Source organism: Lutjanus erythropterus, chromosome 4, assembly GCF_056507025.1.
Source record: "Lutjanus erythropterus isolate fLutEry1 chromosome 4, fLutEry1.hap2, whole genome shotgun sequence".
Classification (NCBI taxonomy): Eukaryota; Metazoa; Chordata; class Actinopteri; order Lutjaniformes; family Lutjanidae; genus Lutjanus; species Lutjanus erythropterus.
The window spans coordinates 12,551,398-12,571,995 of record NC_139320.1 but is presented as its reverse complement, the minus strand read 5'-3'; the positions used below and the strand labels follow the sequence as shown (position 1 = coordinate 12,571,995).

Below are 20,598 nucleotides of genomic sequence, written 5' to 3'. Positions count from 1 at the left end.
TACAGTGGCTCTAAGCACTAGACCACCCCTGCTCCTTGTAACTATTACGACTGTCATTGAAATGCAATGGTTTCATTGAAATTCATGGCTTAATGTAACAGTGACAAAATCTAGATACTTTTAATGCAATTTGCAATGTTTTAAAATTCTTGCCACAGGGAAGTGATGTAAAAACCATGGATATGTGTGTGCATTCATTTGAAATGTCACATGTTCATGTCCAGGGTGAATGAAAGGCATAATTTCCAGCTGTGAGGCAATTCAATCACCTTTGTGTTCACATAAATTAATGTGGTTCAGTCTTTCAGTCTGCACAGCAGGCCAGAAAACAAGCTTTTTAAACATGACGTCTTAAATATCTAACTACTGAGGGCTGTAGTATCTGTTCACCTGCCCATTATTTTCTTGACAATAGTTGGGTCAGTAAAATACAGAAAATAGTGAAAAAAAAATAGTAAGAGATATAGTTTACTATGATAGATGTTTGAGAGACAACACTGTCCCCTTCTCACTCGGCCATCCTGCTGTGATTGAACCGTGTCCAGGTGGGGTCACTGTTGTGTTCATGTTGTCTTTTCAGAACTGGTGTATGAAGAGAAGATCTCAGTCCATCTATTTGCAGCTGCTGACTGACAAACATGCACCAGAGCACTACAGGTGCAGTATACACACCCATACACACACCCATAGAGTCATCAGTATGTTACATTTGTGTGCACTGCTTTTTACGTAAGGGATAATGTACAGAGAGCTGGGCACTATTACAAAATAAACCCTGACAGGCTGATGCAGGACCTTAACATTAAATTCTTTGTACATTATCCCACTTATTACATGGCTGCTTACTAAAGAAGTTAATAATTTGACACAAAACATTTACTTAAAAATTATTTTATTGATTTTAAAATTATTTTATTGCTCCTTCAGAGTCTATTATCAGAATTGCAACCATAGCAACAGTCTGCAATTCAGAAAGAAGAGACCTGGCTTTACACAATGAAACTTTCATGCAACTTTAGTTGGTTGAAATTAAGTTGCAGCTGAATGACATGGTGAAACAAGTTTTAAACTCAGCAGCAGCAAAAATTCTCAACTTTGTGAAAATAGTTTCATGTATCAGCCAATCAAAATGCTGATAATGTGTTACATGGTGACATCAAACATTCCAAATCAACTGCTTCTCACCAGAATGACCAAATTAATATGACAGCTGATGATCTTTTGGAGGTTTTCAGATGGAAATGACTTCATGTAAGGTTGGTAACACTGTCAACAAGTTTGTTTACACTGCAGTTAGCAAGTGACTATCGTTACTTCTATCTTACATACAGCAATGTTTTAATACAAAGTTTTGATGAGAGTCAGTTGTTATCTAACACACAATCATATATCAGGCTAATATTTCATAATAATGTCAGAAGATGGCAACAAATTTTAACTTATTTTCCTTGAATCAAAGGGAGGATGCACTCACTTTTGAGCATCCAGTAGGGTGTATTTGTTTCCTCCAGCATATCAATAATCATTAATGCACAGATAGCGCTTGTCCTATTCTCTGGGACAGCCTTTATGAAACAAAGTAGGCAGCCAGGACCAGAAAAAGTGACACAACATGTTTACATTGATAAATTACAGTGATAAGAACATTACAAAACAAGATACAAAGATGGAAATGTAGTTACAATGACATTTCCCACTTGATATAATATAGCAAGAAAACAGTTAGCTGGCATATTTTTAATTGCTTTGTGTAACTGTCAAGAAGCATGAAAATTGTTTCATGCAATTTGCAACCTGCAACTAGTTTCATGAAAGTTTCACCATGTAAAGCCAGCCTTAAAATGATGTAACGGACCGATACGAATCAAGTATTTAACAAGGCAGTGTAATGAGAAAGATTTATAAAACACATACACGGGCACAAATGTTTCATGATCTACACATTACTATTGGATGTTCCTGTGTTTCAGAGTGATTGGCAGTGTGTCCCAGTTTGACGAGTTTGCCCGCGTTTTCCACTGTCCGAAGGGTTCCCCAATGAACCCTGTGGAGAAATGTTCTGTATGGTGACCTGTCCGCCGGCCCGTAGACCTTGGGATGAACTCCATCTTCACAGCCTCCCACCCACACACACACACACACACACACACACACACACACACAATGTGTCCTACATCACACATTCATCAGAGTCAACAGGATGATACAGAGTGCTTAAAGCCTATTCTTGCCTATAAAAGATACAGGGAGGAAATGTATCTTTTTAACATTATCATTACTCATTTTCAATTAGGAAAGTTTTTGCAATTGTCTGTTGTGTGTTCTAACCAAGCTAAAGCATGGGTCACATGACCATTGATCATGTACATATATATTATTTGATTATATATTTTTCTATGTTTGAATTTATTTTCAAATCATCTATTTTTCTATTTTAGCAGATATATCACATACATCGTGCGTAGGATTCATAAGCTATTTGGTTTCTAATTACGTTTCCTCCAATTATTTCTCGTCTTAGTAGCATCAACAGGAAAAACTTCAGCATATCAGAAGCTTAATGACTGGCAGCAACGGTGATTTCAGTCCCTGACGTAAACTAGACAAGGACCAATTAAAACTAACTGAGATCCGTAGCATTTTTGTGCCTGCCAAAATGTTGCTCTTTCAATTTGGTATTTGTGTCGCAATGCCGCCCTCTTGTGGCTGCAGAGAGTAATGGTCATTGTTCAACCACCATGACTGTTGTGTCGTTTGCCTGCATTGGTCCTCTTGTTACTGTGAGTGTTTGTACGGTTTTTAAGATTTGTCAACTTTTTTTAAAAAAAAACAGAAGGTGGACTCATGGTGGATGTTTTTCTCAGGATCTGTAGCAAAGTGCGGCGCCAAATGGAGGATCTTTGTGTCTTTATCTACATTAAACTCACTACAGTACAATCACAAAGGAGATGGTATATATATCAAACATTGGCTGAAAAGAGAGAAGAGAAGAAGAGAAGTGGTGTCTGCTCACAGCAACATTTTACTGGATTTACTCTCAAACCTCTGCTATTGGATTATTCACATCTGTTTTTCCTGATGAACTCTGAATGATCACCAGGTCACATCATTTCGTATATTCACAGTTAACTCACCAAATAACAGAAGCCTACACTCTGTACAGAGGAAAGTGCAACTATGGTAGATGGAGAATCGTACATTTGTACGCAGCGTTATTTTAAAAAAAAAATCTCTTTTGTATAAACAAAAAATAAGAATCTTTGTACAGTGGAGACGTATATCAGATGTTATGGTTGTACAGTTTGTTTTGATGAGAGTGCATGTTTCCCTCCTGACCATCATTAAATTCTGATCAATATATATGGAAGATATCACACACACACACACACACACGTGTCAGACTATACAGCTGCTATTCCACTCGTGGCTGCTATCTCTTCCTCTCTGTTGGTCACCGTTTAATGTTTGAATAAATACAAAGGATCACTGTGTCATGTTGCTTTAGTCCCTGTTCAGGTGTGTTAATTACTATCAGGTGATTGTGTTTTCAGCTGTTTCCTCACAGGCTTGGATGCTCCAGCGATGTGAGCCAGCTCTCTCTTGGCTTCCCAGCGCTGGATGGTAGAGGTCCACCTCTCCCACTCTGCCTCCCGTTTATGTAAAACCTGTAAAACCCAGCAGGAATGTATTTACAACACCGACAAGCTGTGTAAACCAGCGGGGTGTTTTATAAAGCAAGATTACCAGTTAAATCCGTTACAATCAATCTGCCAGAAGTTTCCTCTTGTCTGCTGCACTGTAAACTGGGCTAAGTTATCATACTTAACTAAAATGTTTTTTTTCACACCTAGATTTAGTTTAGTTTTAGTTCACTGAAATAAAAATAAAAACCAGGTGACAATTAATTGAAACAATATCGTGACCTCTTTTTTTTAACATCTGATGTCAGACAGTTAAATAAACTTGCATTTCTATTCTAAACATTTACAATGTTGTAGTCCAGAAGTGCAAAACTCATAGCAGCAAGGTCGGTACTGTAGTCCAGACGTCCAGCTCTGCCTGGAGCAAAAGCATAGATGTATAAAAGAAAAACTTGATACAACACAGAAAGCCTATTTCAAGCCCCTACCAGTGTGCCTCATGGAGAGAAAATATAACTGGTAGTCTATGGTTAGAGGCAAATTATTTTTTAATTCTGTTTGCTTGCTTCCAGTTTTTCCCTGTGGACACTCATGGTATTGCAGTGAAAAACTTCTGTAAAACTTGACAATTCACTCTGAACTGCAAACAAGTTCACAATGTAAAGTTTATGGGCCAAACTCGCTGGCGGGTAAGCGGGAGAAACGCTATTGTGCAAATTCAGTGAGCTGTATACAGCAGAAGTCAACTTGGAAGATAGAGAACTTCTTGGTACATGCACATGTGCAAGGGATCGTATGATCCCTATTGGTGATAATTATAACAAAATTTCTAACAAATATCAAATAAGATCAAATGTTGAGGTGATGACATGTTACATCTAAAAGGTCAAAGATCAGCTTCACTGTGACATCATAATGTTTTGCAAAAACACTTAAAGCTCTCCTCTGTAAAAAATAGTCTACATGTGCACATTTATCACTGTATACCCAAGGAGCTCTTGTGGTTGCAGTGATTCGATGAAGATAAAGATACAATTTTTAAAATGTTTTTAAATCTTGCTAAGATACAGTGTTAAGCACATTTGTGGAAGCCTCCCTGTGTTTCAGGATCTCACCTAGATTGAATGGTATGAAGTCGAGTGTGGACTCTCGTAAGTCCATAAAGTTCTGGCAATTTAATGTTTCATTGGTTGTTAAAAAAGGACAGACATGCTAGGTGGATTGCTTTGGGAATGAGAGTTATTTCAGCATAGAAACAACAATATACTTCCACTAAATGCTCAGGTCTGGCTTACTGCGCTAAGTGCCAACCTAGGTTGTCTAACCTGTCCTGCATTGAGCTACACTGTTAATTCAGTAGGACAAGGGGGGCTATGGGTATGGCAAACAACTTTCAAAGTTTAATTTCCATTGTTTTTGTCTGTTCTTTGATGTATTTATATATGCAGAGGTGGAAAATTCCCCCCAAGTTTCCAGAAAAGATGATTATATAAAATTCATGAAGTTTGCAAGGGAATTTATAAGGAGAGCCATCAATTGTTAAGTGTTTGGACAGTTTGAATATCAGATCTTATGAGGCCAAGTTAATTTTATTTACACAGCCAAATATCACAAATTTGCCTCAAAGGTCTTTGTTGCAGGAAGTGAATAAACTAATGAGCCTTTTTATTTTTACATTCTTTACATTCAACGGCTCACCCATGTCAAAATTATTGTGCTTAGTACAACCAACCATGCATAAAATATTGCTGCTTGTGGAATAGATAAATGGAACTTGTAAACTACACAGTGTTTCTGTTGAAGTATGAGTGCAGTCCAATCTAAGAGGTTTAACCAGTAATTGTAGTGATTGTACGCCAGCCAACAAAACTGGCGAAACATTCAGGTACATAATGAAAAATTAAAAGGAGCTTCACAATGTCTTTAAGTCTTCACTAAAGTGCAAGGCAGAAACCAAGAACTCTCAATCACAGTAGGAAAATACAGCTAGCCTCAGGATATGTAACACTATACTAATGGTTAAAACTATAAACTGACACAAAAATGACAATTACATACGAACATAAACCACCACTTTCTGAACAATCACATCACAAACACTAACAAAAAGCAACAGTTGTATTTTGGAATGCAAAAAAATGTAGGCATCATGGGAATTGTGGGCGGTCGCCACATTACTCTCTGACGCACATGTAGCAGATATGCTTGCAAACCTTCCAGATTTTCCCAGGAGACTCATGTTTTTCGTTGTCCTCCCCCTTTCCTCTCAGGACCACAGTTCTCTTGAATTCTTCCCAATTTATTGCAAATTGCCAGACCTTTTTTTTCCTTTACATTATCACATTATCACAAGTTGTTTCTGGCACTGTACAATCTGACTTCAAAACTGTTTCCACCTGGGCAACATTACAGCTACAGCAAACCAGAATTCCTGAATAGTTCCTGTTTCTTAATGAAAGTTTTAAAGGAAAGGGGCATGGATTACGTAAAATCTACTGGTTTGTCGATAAATACTCACATACTGCACAGCAGATGTTTGCTCTCCCACTCAAAGTGCCCAACTACTATAGAAACATGTATATTCATGTAACATACCATTAGAAAACTGAGATTCCTGTGTTTTGATCGATGCCAACTGTTTCAAGATACAATTACAACAACAGGTACAATCAACATCACAAACAAGCAAACAAACAATTACAAACTAAGGCAACTCACCACTGAAGCTTTGTAGTAATCCATCAATCAATGATAGTATGACAAACACAGTCCTGTTTCACCAGCAAAGATCAAGTCAATCTAATCCAGTAACATATTTATTACAAACTGGAAACGTAAATGTCCTTGTCGAAAGCACTATGATGTGTCTGTGCTTCAGTTACTCTGAATCAGGGATTTTGGGGGTCACTAAATTGCCTTGTTTGTTTTTTTTAGAAAATGCTGTTACATAACCTTAGAAAAACATGTAATTATTCATTTTCTGTGGTATTGTTATCACATTTGTTTACACTTGGGACTAGATAAGGCTAAATGCTTTGGTCCCACTGTGTTCTCGAGCTAATGAGTCAGATCAGCAAAATTCAGGCACAAATAAAACCTTCCACTTAAGTGTGTTCAAACTTATACCACTCAATACAAGTAGCACTGACAGTGATTCTGAATGATGGGGGAAAATACTTCAGAGTGTTACCTTTCAAAAGAATATGAAAACCATGCATGTACTCCAAATGGCTCAATAACAGCTTTCAGATTACTTTGTTAACAGCATAAAGTAACGTGGGAACTGTGGTTGATGAAGGAGGGAAAAATGCACCTAAATATCTTGATGATACTGTGTACAATGTGGAGTAACATTACCTCAACTTTCTGAGAGTTGTCCTGTAAATCTCTGCTCCTCTGCTGCTGCCCCAGCTGCTTTCTCTGTTCTCTGATACATGCTCTCTGTTTGGACTCCAGCTCAGACACCCGTTGGCAGAGCTCCTGATTGGCCTTGGATAGGTCACTCGGTCCAGTTGACGAATCCTTGACTGTCATTTTTAGCTAGGCAGGGAGACAGGGAATTCACAAAATGAGGTAAAATGATAAACCATGAGGCACAAGATGCCAGAAGAGTGCTGGTATGATTTTATTATTTATTTCACATTGATGAATCAGTAGCTAACGAAGTTTGAGAAAGTATGGACGATGTAAATACAGAAGCCTGGCAGCATCTACTGATTTGCACACTTCATCAAAAGAAAACATCACAGTCAGAGGTAAGGATTTTCAATAAGGATTACGCACATCAATATATATTTACACACTTCAGTAAATCTCACCGCAGATTTAAATTGTTTTTGGCAGCTTAAAACTTTTACTCTCAAGTCTTTCAACAGCAGTCTGAGGTGGGGATACTTTTTAATCAGGGACTTCACAGGATGTGATAATTCACGGTGGAATATCTTGTACCTGCACAGAATTTCCTCAAAAAAAAAAAAAAAAATCTATGTAACACAATGAATCATTTCTGCCATTTGGTACCTCTGAGATTTCCCGATGCAGCGTCTTCATGGAAGATTCATAGTCTCTCTTTGTTTGTTGATTTACAGCGTCCAACTCTTCAGACAAATGACTAATCTTTGTCCGAGCCTCACTTAGCTCTTCATTTCTGAAATATACGGTGACAGACATGCAAAGACGTCATTAATACATGCCATATGTCTTGTTCACACGTACATGTTCATCCACACGTCACGGAGCAGTTTTCTGAAGTATACCTCAGTGTGATGGTGGCCTGGTACTGGTCTCTAGCTTGTTCCAGTTTGCTGAGTAAACTGCTGTTGGTCAACACAGCCTTCTCCACACTCCGGGCCAGCCTCTTGTTGTCCACTTTGGCTGTAACCAAGGCCTTTTGTACAGACTCCAGCTGGAAGTTTGGCATCCACATACACACATTCAGACACGCACAATGTGAATACACAGTTTTAATCATGCACCCATGATAATAATAGTAACTGCATTAACCCAGTATGGGGACACGTGAAAATAAAAATGAGCTGTGTGCCCCCATTTACCACATGCCACTCCCCTTCTTTATAAACTGCTCATATACCCTGTCAACTATGAGTTCCCACGCAGCACACAGCAGACTATACATGGCACCTTCATTATATTTTGGCAACAGTACTGCACACCCCACAGTTTGTTGTGAGTTAATTCATCATTAATGTACTTAGGAATATAAGCTGAGTAAGATAATATCATGTAAGGTAATATCAACTGAAATAATACAGGCATAAAACTAGATTTTAAGGGCCCTGAGAGGCTGAGTGAGAGAGACCTGACTTATATAATGGCAGTTTCTTGCCAGAAATGGCTGTCTGGCGGCAAGGTAAAGCAGTTAAAATATTCTAAGTATATTGTACACTCAAACTAATTAATTCTTTTTATTTAGGTAGCTATAATATAATTTTGAGGTTTGGCTATGAATATGTACCTGATTCAACTCTGTTTCAAAAAACACAAACTACCCTTTAATCTTGACAAAAGTTACACGAGAAGATCAATACCAATCATGTCTGTACGGTAAATGTACAGCCAGCAGTTGGTTAGCTAAGCTTAGCATATAGAGGGGGGGACTGGTTCTGGACTGAGCGCAGTGACTTACTGGAGCAGTGGTGCCCAACCCTGGTCCTCAGGATCCCCTGTCCTGCATGTTTTAGATGTTTCCCTGCTCCAACACACCTGATTCAAACGATCAGGCTGTTGTCAGGCTTTTGCAGAGGCTTGATGATGAGTTTGAATCAGGTGTGTTGGAGCAGGGAAACATCTAAAACATGCAGGACATGCACCACTGTACTGGAGTCTCATCTTCCAGGCAACCAGCAGAGACTACAGGAAGTTGCTGCTCCTGACAAAGAAAGAGTCTGGCACATCATGCAGCCACGACATCAGTGTTGATCTCCTCATCTAACTCTGGGTAAGAAAACTAAGTGTATTTCCAAACAAATCTCAAAGAAATATTCCTTTAAGGCTCTAATTGTTTCAGTTGAAGTTTTGCTTTATTTATACAAATTCTCAAACAAACTCACAAATAATTGAAACAAACAAACTGACGCAGGGAGCGTAACAGTATGATTTCTATAGAATATGTTCATTGTATAATTCATCCAGAAGATTTTGAATCTTTTTCAGCTGTGCTTGCCATTTGCATTTTAAACTAACAGTCAAAGTACTAAAAGTATACAGTAAATTTAACTGATGACTGTAGGAAAGCATTTGAGATATATCAGCATCAGATTAGTTCAATTCACAGGACTGTGAAGTTACAGTGAACATATCCTCCTGGCCTTTCACTAACTAGTTACCAATCCTGCTGACCTTGTTTTCACAGGCATTTCTTGACATGAATAATGACAAAACAAACAACTTTTAAAAAGAGCTTGAACAGCCTATATAAAGTGTGTGTCTAAGTGCATGTGTTAAAGAAGTGGTGTGTCCTTACAGCTCTTTTGTTCTTGGAGTGAGTGGATGTCAGGAGTCTCTGGAGTTTGTCCACCTCTACTTGGTGTCTTCTGATTTCCCTCTGCGCCTGCAGCCTGGCAACACATAACATGACCAATTACACAGCAGCTTAATATGACCCAAATACACACACTCTATACATCCGTGTAGGATTTTAAACTGTCAAATTCTGCCTTACAGAGTATCATATTATGACAGTGCAGTAAAACAACAGTGTAGTTTGCCTTAACAGATTACTTAAAGTGTCAGGATAAAATCTTATCTGACAGTACTTAAATAACATTTACAGTCTGGACGTTGCACTGATTGCATTTATAGATTGTCACAGGACAAACAGGTGCAGGAACCGGTGGACACTTCATAGTGCGTCTCCATCCAAAGATGCAGTGTTCAGTTCTGACTTGTAAATCTAGGATGAGCTCCTGATTTGATAGTGATAGTGATAGTGTATGTACTTGGGTGCCAATTCAATATTTATAGTGATTCCACAATTATTATGATTCAGTATTACAGTTTACCTTTTTTTCACTAGACAGTGGGGAAAACTTCTAGAGACTGAATATGATGAGTTCTATTTCCAGACACAATCCACATCTCATGTCAGCCAGTCTTTGAGTTTTATTTCAGAAAAGTGGGAAATACAGTACCATACCTTCTGAAGTAAACAGCTACATTTGGCTGTTCCTGCTCATGAAGCATGCACCAAGAAAATAATAAATAAAATAAGTTAGGCACTGTTTGGCCAAAGTGAACAGAGGTCCTGAAAATATGTGCCAAATGTGAGCGTCTACATTAAAACCCCTCACATATGAAACTGAACTTGACTGTATATAAAAGTGGTAAATAAAATGTGCAATACAATGAATACACGTGTATACATTTTGAAGTGGACTGCTTAACTCTGCTGCTCTCTCCTGGCACACAATGTCTCCCCCTAGTGGTGGCTGTAAGTTTGAACCCATTGGAAATTTTGAGTTGGAGTTAGACCCTTTGAAGTTGCTGTGGCTGGTCAGTGATGAGTGTTGACTGAGTTAGCAATGTAAAATCAGCAGTTATTATCCACTGAGCAGAGGAAATGTATGCCTGTAAGTCAGAGCACACATGGCGTTTTATGCTAAACATGTGAATTAAAATAGATTGTTAAGATAATATCATTGCAATTGTGATGCTAACTTCCAATGTGTTAATGGTATTTCCCATTATGTGTTAGCATTGAGGCAACAGACTAAGCCCTAGTTATGTAACATAATGATTCAGGAATCAAAAAATCTATTTAAAAATAATAATAAGTGAACTGATTTTTTTTTCAACCTGTACTGACCTGTCCCTCTTGAGCGTGTCCAGCTCCTGCTCTCTTCCCCCGAGCTCCTGCTGCAGGGTCTGACCATTAAGTTGGAGTCGGGTTTGGGGGACCAGGATGTTTTCAAGGGTCTGACTGACAACACCCCCAGCAGGACCACAGACACCTTCCAGCTCACTGATCTACAGCACAAAACAGGTGATGTTAATGCTCATTGTGAGGTCAGATTTGTTCATTTGTAAGTACACTTGATCAGAGGCTGTGCTGATGTTAAACCAATGTTTTTGAAAGAAAGGAAATGCTAGTGTCTAAGATTTCTTGTTTATCAGAAATAAAAGTCTGTTGTTTCTTGAGTTCTCTTAAGTCTGCTAACCCAGTGTGATTATCATATAAAAGCAAAAATTAGAAGCTTATATAATAATGTTTCTTTTATGAGTAAAAATGGTTTCAGTTAAGGATAGTGCATTGTGCTTTGGCAACCATGTCAATCAAACTATAGTCTCAGAGGAGGAACTAACACATGCTCCAACTTGAAGAGTATTTTTGCAAGAAAGATCACAACATGCATCTTCAAGGCAAATCTTCTTGGGGGGGGAGCTGTGCTGTTGCATTTGTACCATCCAAAGAGAAAAAAAAAACAAGAACACCTTCTTCATATTTCATTCATAAGGCAGATTTTTTTTTTAAAAAAGCATAGTATCTATGCCTGCAATTATAATAAATCATAATAAATGTTCAATTTCTCAGTTCTGGTGTTTCTGGGTTATGTTATGTGCCATCAGGTGTGGGAGGAGGGAGTGTAACTTTAAAGACTCGGGGGCAGATAAAAGCCCTTGATTGGGCAGTCAATGAACTGATGTGTGGATATAACAGTACAATGCTTGTTTGTTAAAATGATCTATGTGTATGTCCATGTTGAGGCTGTTGATTCACTGTGATGATTTCCTAAAGCATGACAGACAAGGCTAGCTACTAAATGGTGAACACAGTAGAGCATTTAGCAGTCAGACATTTCTCTAAAGAGTTTGTGTACAACCAGAGCTGAAAGGACAGTGAATATTGGATGCACATACATCAGTTGGAGACGAGCACAACTCCAAATGAATACTAAATAATAATATACAAAACTTTTACTAACTTGTGTCCCCTATTAGCTTTATGGGGTTAATATGTACAGTCTAATTATACAAACAACTTATTTCTGCTGCCTCCCAGTGTTCAGAAAACCAACTAAATCATTTTTAGTTCAGTTAGTTTACCTGTATAGTTGTGCATTGAGTTTAAGTCTCAAAAATCTTGATTTTCATTGAAACAAACATCAGGTAAGTCACTATCTATCGTCAAATAGGGTAAAACAATGGTGATTCACCCTGTGGCTCAGTGATGAAGCCTTGCATTTGCAGTATACAAACTGGGTGTCTGTGGTTACATTCCCAGAGAAAATCACAAGGGTGCTCAGTTAGTGATGTATTTTCTATGACATAGCAGTAGTTGGTCAACCAGAGAGATAGGCAGAGCAAATGCAACAGACTTGCTCCTCAACTCAGTTGTGTGTGAAGCGGTGTACGCTTCTTTCCAGCCTCTGCAAGCACTGCTAGTGAACGGTTACTACGGCTGAACATTGTCACTACAGACGATGACCTCTGGGAAGTGAGGTCTAAAAGCAAAACTGCAATTGCTGCTGATCGCCATGGGTGCTGCCAAAGAGGACACAATCTTTGAGAGTGTTACTTGAAGTATCATTTAAGAAATGAGCAGCCAAAATCGATGTCTGGTCAGTATGTGTGTGTGTGCTGCACCTTAAGTTTCTCCTTCTCATACACCATCTTGTTCTTGTCATTTAGTTCCCTCAGCATCTGGTCCACTTGCTGAACTGCATGCTGCGTACAGCCATAAACACACACACACACACACACACACACACACACACACACACACACACACACACAGAATCAGAACAACTGGCTCCATCTAAGGGATTTTGCCAGGCAAGATTTTGGCACCATTAACTGAACCATTATAGAAATAGAAATACTGTAAGTATGTGTAAATAGAACCACAATGACGGATGAAATGCTTAATGTAAAAATGATAGCAACAGTGACCCGTCTCTCACCTGCTGCTGCTCCAAAGCAACCACCTTTCCCATGAGCCTCCTGTTCTCATTCTGCTGGCTCTGTAAGGCTGAGCTCAGAGATTCCGCCTCCTGCTGCCAATCACAGGTTCACAGGTCACCAACATGGACAGTTAGTACTATTACCAGCAGGAGAATGAATAAGATATTTAAGGCAGTACATAAGGTGGGATGGTATTTAGCCAATCCTACCTTGGCCTTGCTAAGTTGTGTCTCCAGACTTCTTCGCTCATCCTCCAGCTTTGTGACGACAAGACGTAACTGGTGGCCAAGGAGAGAAGGAACAGGAGAGATTGTTTTACTTCTTTGTTCAACATGCAAAAGTAGTACTGCATTTGTTGATATACCTCATTTTTTGAATCCTCAAGGTCTTTCCTCACTGCCTCCTCCTCTTTTTTGGCCGTGCACAGCTCCCCCCGCAGCCTCTCAATGGTTTGCTCCAATAGTTCCCTCTGAGTGACCGCCATCTCTTGTGCAATGGAGGAGCTCTGCAGGAGCTGGTCATGTTTGTCTTTGAGACTCTCTCTAAGGAGAGACAGATTTTTTATATCTGAAAATCAATTGTTCCAAAAACCGAATACACTTTTCTCCATTTGTTTTTATTTCTAATTTGATTATTTAATGTCCATAATACATCACTAGCATCAGTGTAAGACCATCGGATGACACTGAATGTCTCAACTGAATGTCAGATGTTTAACATTATTTTAGGTGATATTTAGAAGTTCAGAGTGAGACAGGTTTCATTAAATACTGACACCAACAAACAGTCTAAAACCGCAAAACCTCATATCAGAGAAGGACCACAGATACTGGCTTTGATTTTTAATAAATTAATAATATTAGCATGATTCTTTGCAAACCAATATATCTGTCTAACCTTACTGTTTTCAAATGTTAGTTTCTTCCTATCCTGTCAGTATTCATCTCTTATGGGCAGTGAACTTGAAAAACCAAGGGAAGAAACAGCAAGAGCCATAAGACAGACATAGTTACTTTTCAGAATTCTAGTTTTCATATTATTCCTGTCCAGTGAAAACCATGTATCTCAAAATTTGTGAACTGTGATAAACTGAAGGTTTCCTTTGTGGGTCAAGAACATCTCCTACTTCTTAAGCTAAATAAACTCTTTAAAACCCTCTGGATCTGCTGGAAAATGCATCGTCACAAAGCTGAAAAACAGACACCATGAAAGGTTTGCTTTTCAGAGGTGCGTGATTCTCACAGGACAACAACATGCTCATCATATTATGATGATCTTATGCACTTCTCATATGATGCATTTCTGTAGATTAAACTACCCAACAGTTTATAAAGTAGTTGAAATTAGCTCGACCTTATACCAGTAAAATGAAAAATAAATGCAACAGTAATATTTATCTAAAAACATCAGATACAATAGTAAAAACACTGACAGGGACAATTTTACTGCACAGTGAGTACTTTTACTCTAATTAAGTAAAGTTTTGTATGAAGAACATTTTCTTGTATAGCAGTATTTTCAATGTGGTATTGCTATTTTTCTTAAGTGAAGAATCTGATTACTTCTTCCACCACTGCATGTGACAAATTAACATATATTTTATCTTTAAAGTTTCAGAGTTACATCAACATCCATCTCTCAGACAGGATTATGCCGCACTAAACCTTGTTTATGTGAGTTTTGCAATAAAAAGTAGTGTTTTGAGCACTTACACACAGTGTGTCACTTGTTAATTTCCTTCATATCTGCTGTCTGTCATGATTACAGCAATAAGATGGTGTGAAAAATAGCATCAGTGCTCCCAGTCAGTAGCAATCACAGTGATCTACCACATTTACAAACTGATGTCATCAGTTAAAAGTGTGACATTTGAGTGTTAACCATAAAAGACTCACAGCACCAGCTGCAGGTTAGCTTTATCTGTTAGCGCCACCTGCAGCTCAGTGTGAATGTTGCATCTGGCTGCCTCCAGCAGCAGGTCTTGCTCTTGAAGTTGCTTGACCACACGACTCCTTTCGGCCTGAAAGACACAGAAAGAAGAGAGTCATGCTGTTTGGTTTTGTGTGTGTGTGTGTGTGTGTGTGTGTGTGTGTGTGTGTGTGTGTGTGTGTGTGTGTGTGTGTGTGTGTGTGTTTAATACCTTTAAGCTTGCCTGCTGCTTTTCATTCTCCATTGTGAGTGAACTCAATGCAGAACCAAGCTGGGAACACTGACTTTGCAGCTGTTTGTTCAGGCTCTGTTTATAATATACATACAAAGATATGTTATATATGTTTTTACACACATATATATTATAATATATACACAAAGAAGAGTGCAGGGCATTAGACATCAGCAGAAAGTATCACTATTACATTGTACTTTAGGACACCAAAAGCAGTAAATCTGTAAAAAAAAAAAAAACAAAAAAAAAAGACAGGACAAAGGTGTTTCTACATAGTTGTTGTAGTAAATTATGAATTATTGAACTTTCAAAGTTTTATTTTAAACCAGTGGCTCTCAGCCTTTTCTCAGCGAAGGACCTCTTACAAGATAGCAGATATACTCGGGACACCCTCATGTACCTCATATGAAACATACAAGAGCCCCACAGACTTAAACGGTAAGATGGTATTAAAAAAACAAAAAAAAACCTGTTGAAGAAGAAAGAAGTATTGCTATGAGGTTCCTGACCTGGAGTCTGTCAGCAGCAACTCTCAGCTCTCTGCCCTCTTTCAGCAGTTTATTGTTCTCCATCTGCTGCCTTTGAAGAATCGCATGAGCACTCTGAACACAGCATACACACATACAATATCAATCAATCAATCAATCAATCAATCAATCAATCAAACTTTATATAGCACTTTTCATGTAAACAGAGTGCAACACAAAGTGCTTCACACAGCACACACACATATAAAGCAAAGACTTTGTAACGGTAAAGACTAAAATAAGAAGAGTACTTAAAAAAAAAAAAAAGACTAAACACTATCATAAGTGAGGAAACACCAGAGGCAGGATAAAAACTCAAAATAGAAAACTATTTTAAATCAATCAATAAATAAGTACATAAATAAGATAAAATAAGATAAAATAAATAAGTAACAAAATAGAAGAATATGCCAGCTAGAAAACAGATTGATAAAAGTAAATGAATAGATAAATACACAATAATAATAATAATAAATACAAAATAAATAAAGAGGTAAAGTTCAATTAAAAGCCAGGCTAAAAAGATAGGTCTTGATTTTGGTTTTAAAAACATCAACGCTCTCTGTGGCCCTCAGGTCTTCAGGCAGGCTGTTCCACAGACCATAGTGATAAAATGATGCCTCACCGTGGGTTTTTGTTCTAACTTTGAGGATGATCAAAAGGCCGCTACCTGAAGACCTGCGGGTTCATACGATAAAAGCAAATCTGATAAATAAGTAGGACTAAGACCATTAAGAGCTTTAGAAACCAATAAAAGGATCTTAACATCAATTCTGAAGCACACAGGAAGCCAATGTAGAGACTTTAAAATTGGTGTAATGTGTGCTCTCTCTCTGGTCCTCGTCAGCTCACGTGCAGCTGAGTTTTGTAAAAACTGTAACTGAGCAATGTTTTTCTTAGGAAGACCAGACAGTAGAGCGTTACTGTAGTCAATGCTGCAGGTAATAAAAGCATGCATCAGTGGCAGCAGCAATATTCACAAGCAGAAACACAGCATCATAACATGATCATACAGATGAGATTTCACTGACTTTTTAAGACTTTTTTATTCACTGGTGTCTCTCTCTACTTACTTTCAGTTCACTTTTCAGCTGGGACACAAGGGAGTCCTTCATTGCTGTGAAAATCAAACAGAAAAATGCAGTTCAACATTCAAACATCTTATGTAGCACTGAGAAATATTACAATTGCAAATATGATATGTGGAGCTGCTTGTCGACTAACCTTATATAAATCAAAATCACATTAAAAATGATATTGATTATACTCTCATATTGTTTCAGTGTTTCATTTTAATGTATCTATTTGTTAGATTGTTCTGGAGCTTGGCACCAAACAATTTCACTATATGTTGGTATATATGACAAGAAACTTGATTTGATAGTTACTGTCGTAATGTTTTCATATTAAAAAAAAACAACAACAATGAAAGCAAGCAAATAACATGAATTTCAGCCTTTCCTTAAGATGCAAGCTTAAAGAAATAATTTAACTTTTCCAGAAGGTTTATAGCACTTTCATTATCTCTCTTAAATATGAACAGCTGAGAGATGGTTAGTTTAGTGTAGTGCTGGACAGGAAGCAAGGGAAAAAAAAACTAGCCCGCCCTCTGTCCAAAGTTTAAAGAAAGTCTAGGCTATTAGCACCCAGGGGTCAGTAGCAAACAATGCTATTTGTATGGTAAGGACAAACCATAATTTCCTAAACCTAACCAAACTGTGACTACAAACAGAAAACAATTTTTAAAAAATGAAAATAATAAGTCAAAAAAAGTCTAAAAAATGTAAGTAAAAACTGACTGCTAATGCCTCAAACTGCCCTTCTGGGGGAGAGTCCTGTGTTTTATCCAATTCATCCACCACCAACTCCTCTCTACACAGACTTTGTTGCACTTCATAGCTAAACTAGGGAACTGGGTGTAAGTAGCCAAATAGGTGCAAATAGACACTCTGAATCTCTGCACCAACACCTATACAGCTCAGTAAAAATCTCCATTTTGTGATTCAGGTTGTATTTTTAACATTAACTGTAAATAAAGATGGACACCACAGTTCCACTTCCTCCCATTGTCCAAAACTGAAGCCAAAATATCCCAGATACGAGTCCTGCCATCTTGTGCTGGTGGAGCCACAGTCTGCACTGAAGTGATCGGAGTTGGAGCTGTGCTTTCAAGTTCCTGCCCATACAACTGGCCAACCCAATCACCAGCAGGTCTCAGCTGTCAATCACAACATGAAACATGCTTTTTATAGCATCAAATAACAAATTAAAAATAAATGCATGAGAAGAATGAACAAAAGTTTTGACATGTTCTTTGATGTTTTAGTTTGGCCAACATCCTATCTATTAACATAAGGTGGGCAGGATTTATGACCTACATTTCAAACAGCCATCAGGGGGCAATCTAGATGTTTTGGCTTCACTTTTACGGACCTCTCATTTTGCCCATTTCTAATATATGTCAATGATTTTTACATTTTAAAAAATCTTGCATTTCACAGCTTTTAAAGTGGAGCTTAGGACGACTATCAGTCCTGTGAGAGAAGACCTGACTATGCAATATGCTGCAGGTGACCACAAGGAATCTGACATGATGATGATATAACATGACTGGCCTGAGTCAAATATACTGTAATTTGTGCTTTTTTCCTGACAAGCCCTACAGCAGTATAGCTGTATCAGAGCCACAGCTGACTGGTTTTGTTTCTCTTGATACTCCTAACCTGTCTGTTCTTTGAGCTGATGACAGTGTCCCTCCAGCTGTCTCCCTCTGTCCTTTTCTTCCTCCAATAGCTGCCGGCTGGTCTGGACCTCCACACGCAAGGCTTGGCAGTCCGACTGCAGCAGCAGAGCCTGGGAAGCCAGAGGTGGACAACAGGTAAGCTGCTGTTTACACATGCTCATCATTCAGTGAGCTCTCCTAAACAAATAATGTACCTGTCTCCTCTCCATGTCCACCACTCTCTCCATCTCCTCCAACCGCTGGAGCACCTCACTATGAGATTTCATGGCTTCAACGGAGCAAGCGGACTCCTGCCTCATCTGCTCTTTTATCTAACCAGAGGAAACTTTCATTAAAATGGTTCATTGTCAGTTGGTCAGGACTTATAAAAAATGGCTTACAGTCAATAAATTAAAATAATTAGCCACTCACCTCCATCAATTTCTGACTCATTTCTACTTTGACAATCTTCAGCTCCTCTGCAGCTAAAGCCACATCTCTCTGGAGCAAAAGACAAATGGAGATAATCATAACTCACAACACGATGACCATAACAGTGCTCACTTTTCACCCACAGCCCATAATTTTAGGGTGTCTTCCATGCCCGTATTTTTCAAAAAGAAGACATCTGTTCACAAAGACTTTCACTTTCTAAAGATTTTATGTCCCCTTACACCTACAAGTTGTATTTTCTATGTCAAGAAAACAGTGACCACAGCAGTTTGAAGTAATTTGGTCTTCATGCACTGTGCACAGAGCAGACAATCTTCCAATAACAAAAACTGACAAGAAAAAATAGCAAGAAAGCGGATAAAGTAAGTAAAGTGTGAAAGATAAATCAGAAAAAAAAGAAATAAATTGTTTTTTGTACTTTTACCATTTTGTTTAAAAAAACATTACATTTCCAGATTGTTTGTTTCTTTTTGTTTTCTACAATTAACCTCAGAAAACAACAAGTCCCACTGTATGTATACACATATATTATAGTATTACCTTGGCAGCAGTAGTTGCCTCTACTGTGTCCTCTAGCCTCTGGGCCTCTGTGCGAGCTTCATCTCTCTCCTGGTAAGCCTGCTGAAGTTGGTCCACGAGTTTCATCACCTCCCTCCTGGAGGCCTGATGCTCCTCCTCACTCTGCTGCTGCAGCGCTGCCAGCTGCTGCTTCAGATGAGCTGCACCCGGAAAAACGGGGGAAAAAAGAAATGAGAACATTCAGTTGTGCCTGCTTTTTCTTTCCACTCATTTTTTTTTCTACTTAATATCCATAAATTTAGTTTTGTGATGATAAATTGTATCTTGTTTGTATGTAGCCCCTATCTCTGCTATTGTTTTGACTTTTCCTCATTGCTGTATCCTGATTGTACAGTAGATGCCACATACTAATGAACTTATTGAGATCACTAATTTATTCCCTTATCTCAGTTAATTAATACGATCACATATGAGCCATTACCTGTGTGGGATGAATCCATCTCTCTCTCAGTCTCCAGGCGGAAGACAGTGAGCTTGAGAGTCTGCAACAGACTTTCCATCCGACACAATCGGCTCACAAGCAAGTCACATTGTTGCCACAGCATGTCTTCATCCCCACTGACGTGACGCATCTTCACAGGACTTACAGGGTGTTGAGTGGTGCCCATTCTCTCTGCAGATCCCAAGACTTGGTCCCTGGAAACCCCCAGTGCACCCATGTCTTGAATAAGAGCTTTAGCCTCCTCTTCAGCCAACAACAGGCGCTGGTGCAGAAGGGACAGAGTCTCTGGAGCTGTGGCTCCAACACTGAGGGGCAAGATGGCTGAGTGGGACATTCTTTGACAGGGGGACTTCGTGCAGGTTAGGGTGGGTTGGAGGTGGAAGAGGACATGCGTACAGCTCTTGTAGGTGTACTTGTGCCAACTCTTAAGCTCTATCCATGATTACTTTTCTTCCTGGAAAATCAGAAAGTTGCTTACTTACTTAGTTGAAAGTTGTTACTTTAAATGTTCTTTTTGACAGAAAGTCAATGATCCAGTTGTATAACCGTCCACCTCTGCCTAACTTCAGTTTTAATTAACAGACCTTCTTGCCACATGGAATCATAAGCTTTCTCTGTGTCAAAGAAAACTATAGCCATCACTTCCTTCA

At 38.6% G+C, this 20,598-nt stretch overlaps 2 protein-coding genes across 2 annotated transcripts in view; one reads left to right on the top strand and one right to left on the bottom strand.

Moving 5' to 3' along the window:
- Positions 1 to 3,492, top strand: part of ecel1 (endothelin converting enzyme-like 1) — a 61,331-nt gene extending 57,839 nt beyond the window's left edge. The window contains exons 17-18 of the mRNA XM_084717000.1: positions 581 to 657; positions 1,971 to 3,492. Of these exons, the coding sequence (XP_084573126.1) occupies positions 581 to 657; positions 1,971 to 2,070 (177 nt within the window). The 3' untranslated portion in view covers positions 2,071 to 3,492. The remainder of the gene's footprint in view (positions 1 to 580; positions 658 to 1,970) is intronic.
- A 29-nt stretch (positions 3,493 to 3,521) lies between these two features.
- LOC146328142 (coiled-coil domain-containing protein 150-like) lies at positions 3,522 to 20,398 on the bottom strand. The gene is made up of 19 exons (XM_084716273.1): positions 19,928 to 20,398; positions 19,468 to 19,646; positions 18,907 to 18,975; positions 18,690 to 18,806; positions 18,476 to 18,605; positions 16,826 to 16,869; positions 15,735 to 15,827; positions 15,202 to 15,297; positions 14,957 to 15,081; positions 13,426 to 13,603; positions 13,271 to 13,339; positions 13,061 to 13,153; positions 12,744 to 12,824; positions 10,966 to 11,126; positions 9,625 to 9,718; positions 7,898 to 8,046; positions 7,662 to 7,788; positions 6,999 to 7,181; positions 3,522 to 3,665 (listed from the first exon to the last, which is right to left on the bottom strand). Exons 1-19 carry the CDS (start codon positions 20,280 to 20,282, stop codon positions 3,522 to 3,524), a joined length of 2,487 nt encoding a protein of 828 aa, XP_084572399.1. The 5' UTR covers positions 20,283 to 20,398.
- Positions 20,399 to 20,598: the final 200 nt, after the last annotated feature.

Excerpts from the sequence above, each read along its gene's own strand:
- LOC146328142 (XM_084716273.1), bottom strand. The coding sequence starts at position 20,282 with ATGTCCCACTCAGCCATCTTGCCCCTCAGTGTTGGAGCCACAGCTCCA. Across the intron at positions 18,807-18,906 it reads TGAGTCAGAAATTGATGGAG|ATAAAAGAGCAGATGAGGCA; the intron begins GTGAGTGGCTAA and ends TCCTCTGGTTAG. Across the intron at positions 3,666-6,998 it reads ACAACTCTCAGAAAGTTGAG|GTTTTACATAAACGGGAGGC; the intron begins GTAATGTTACTC and ends TGGGTTTTACAG.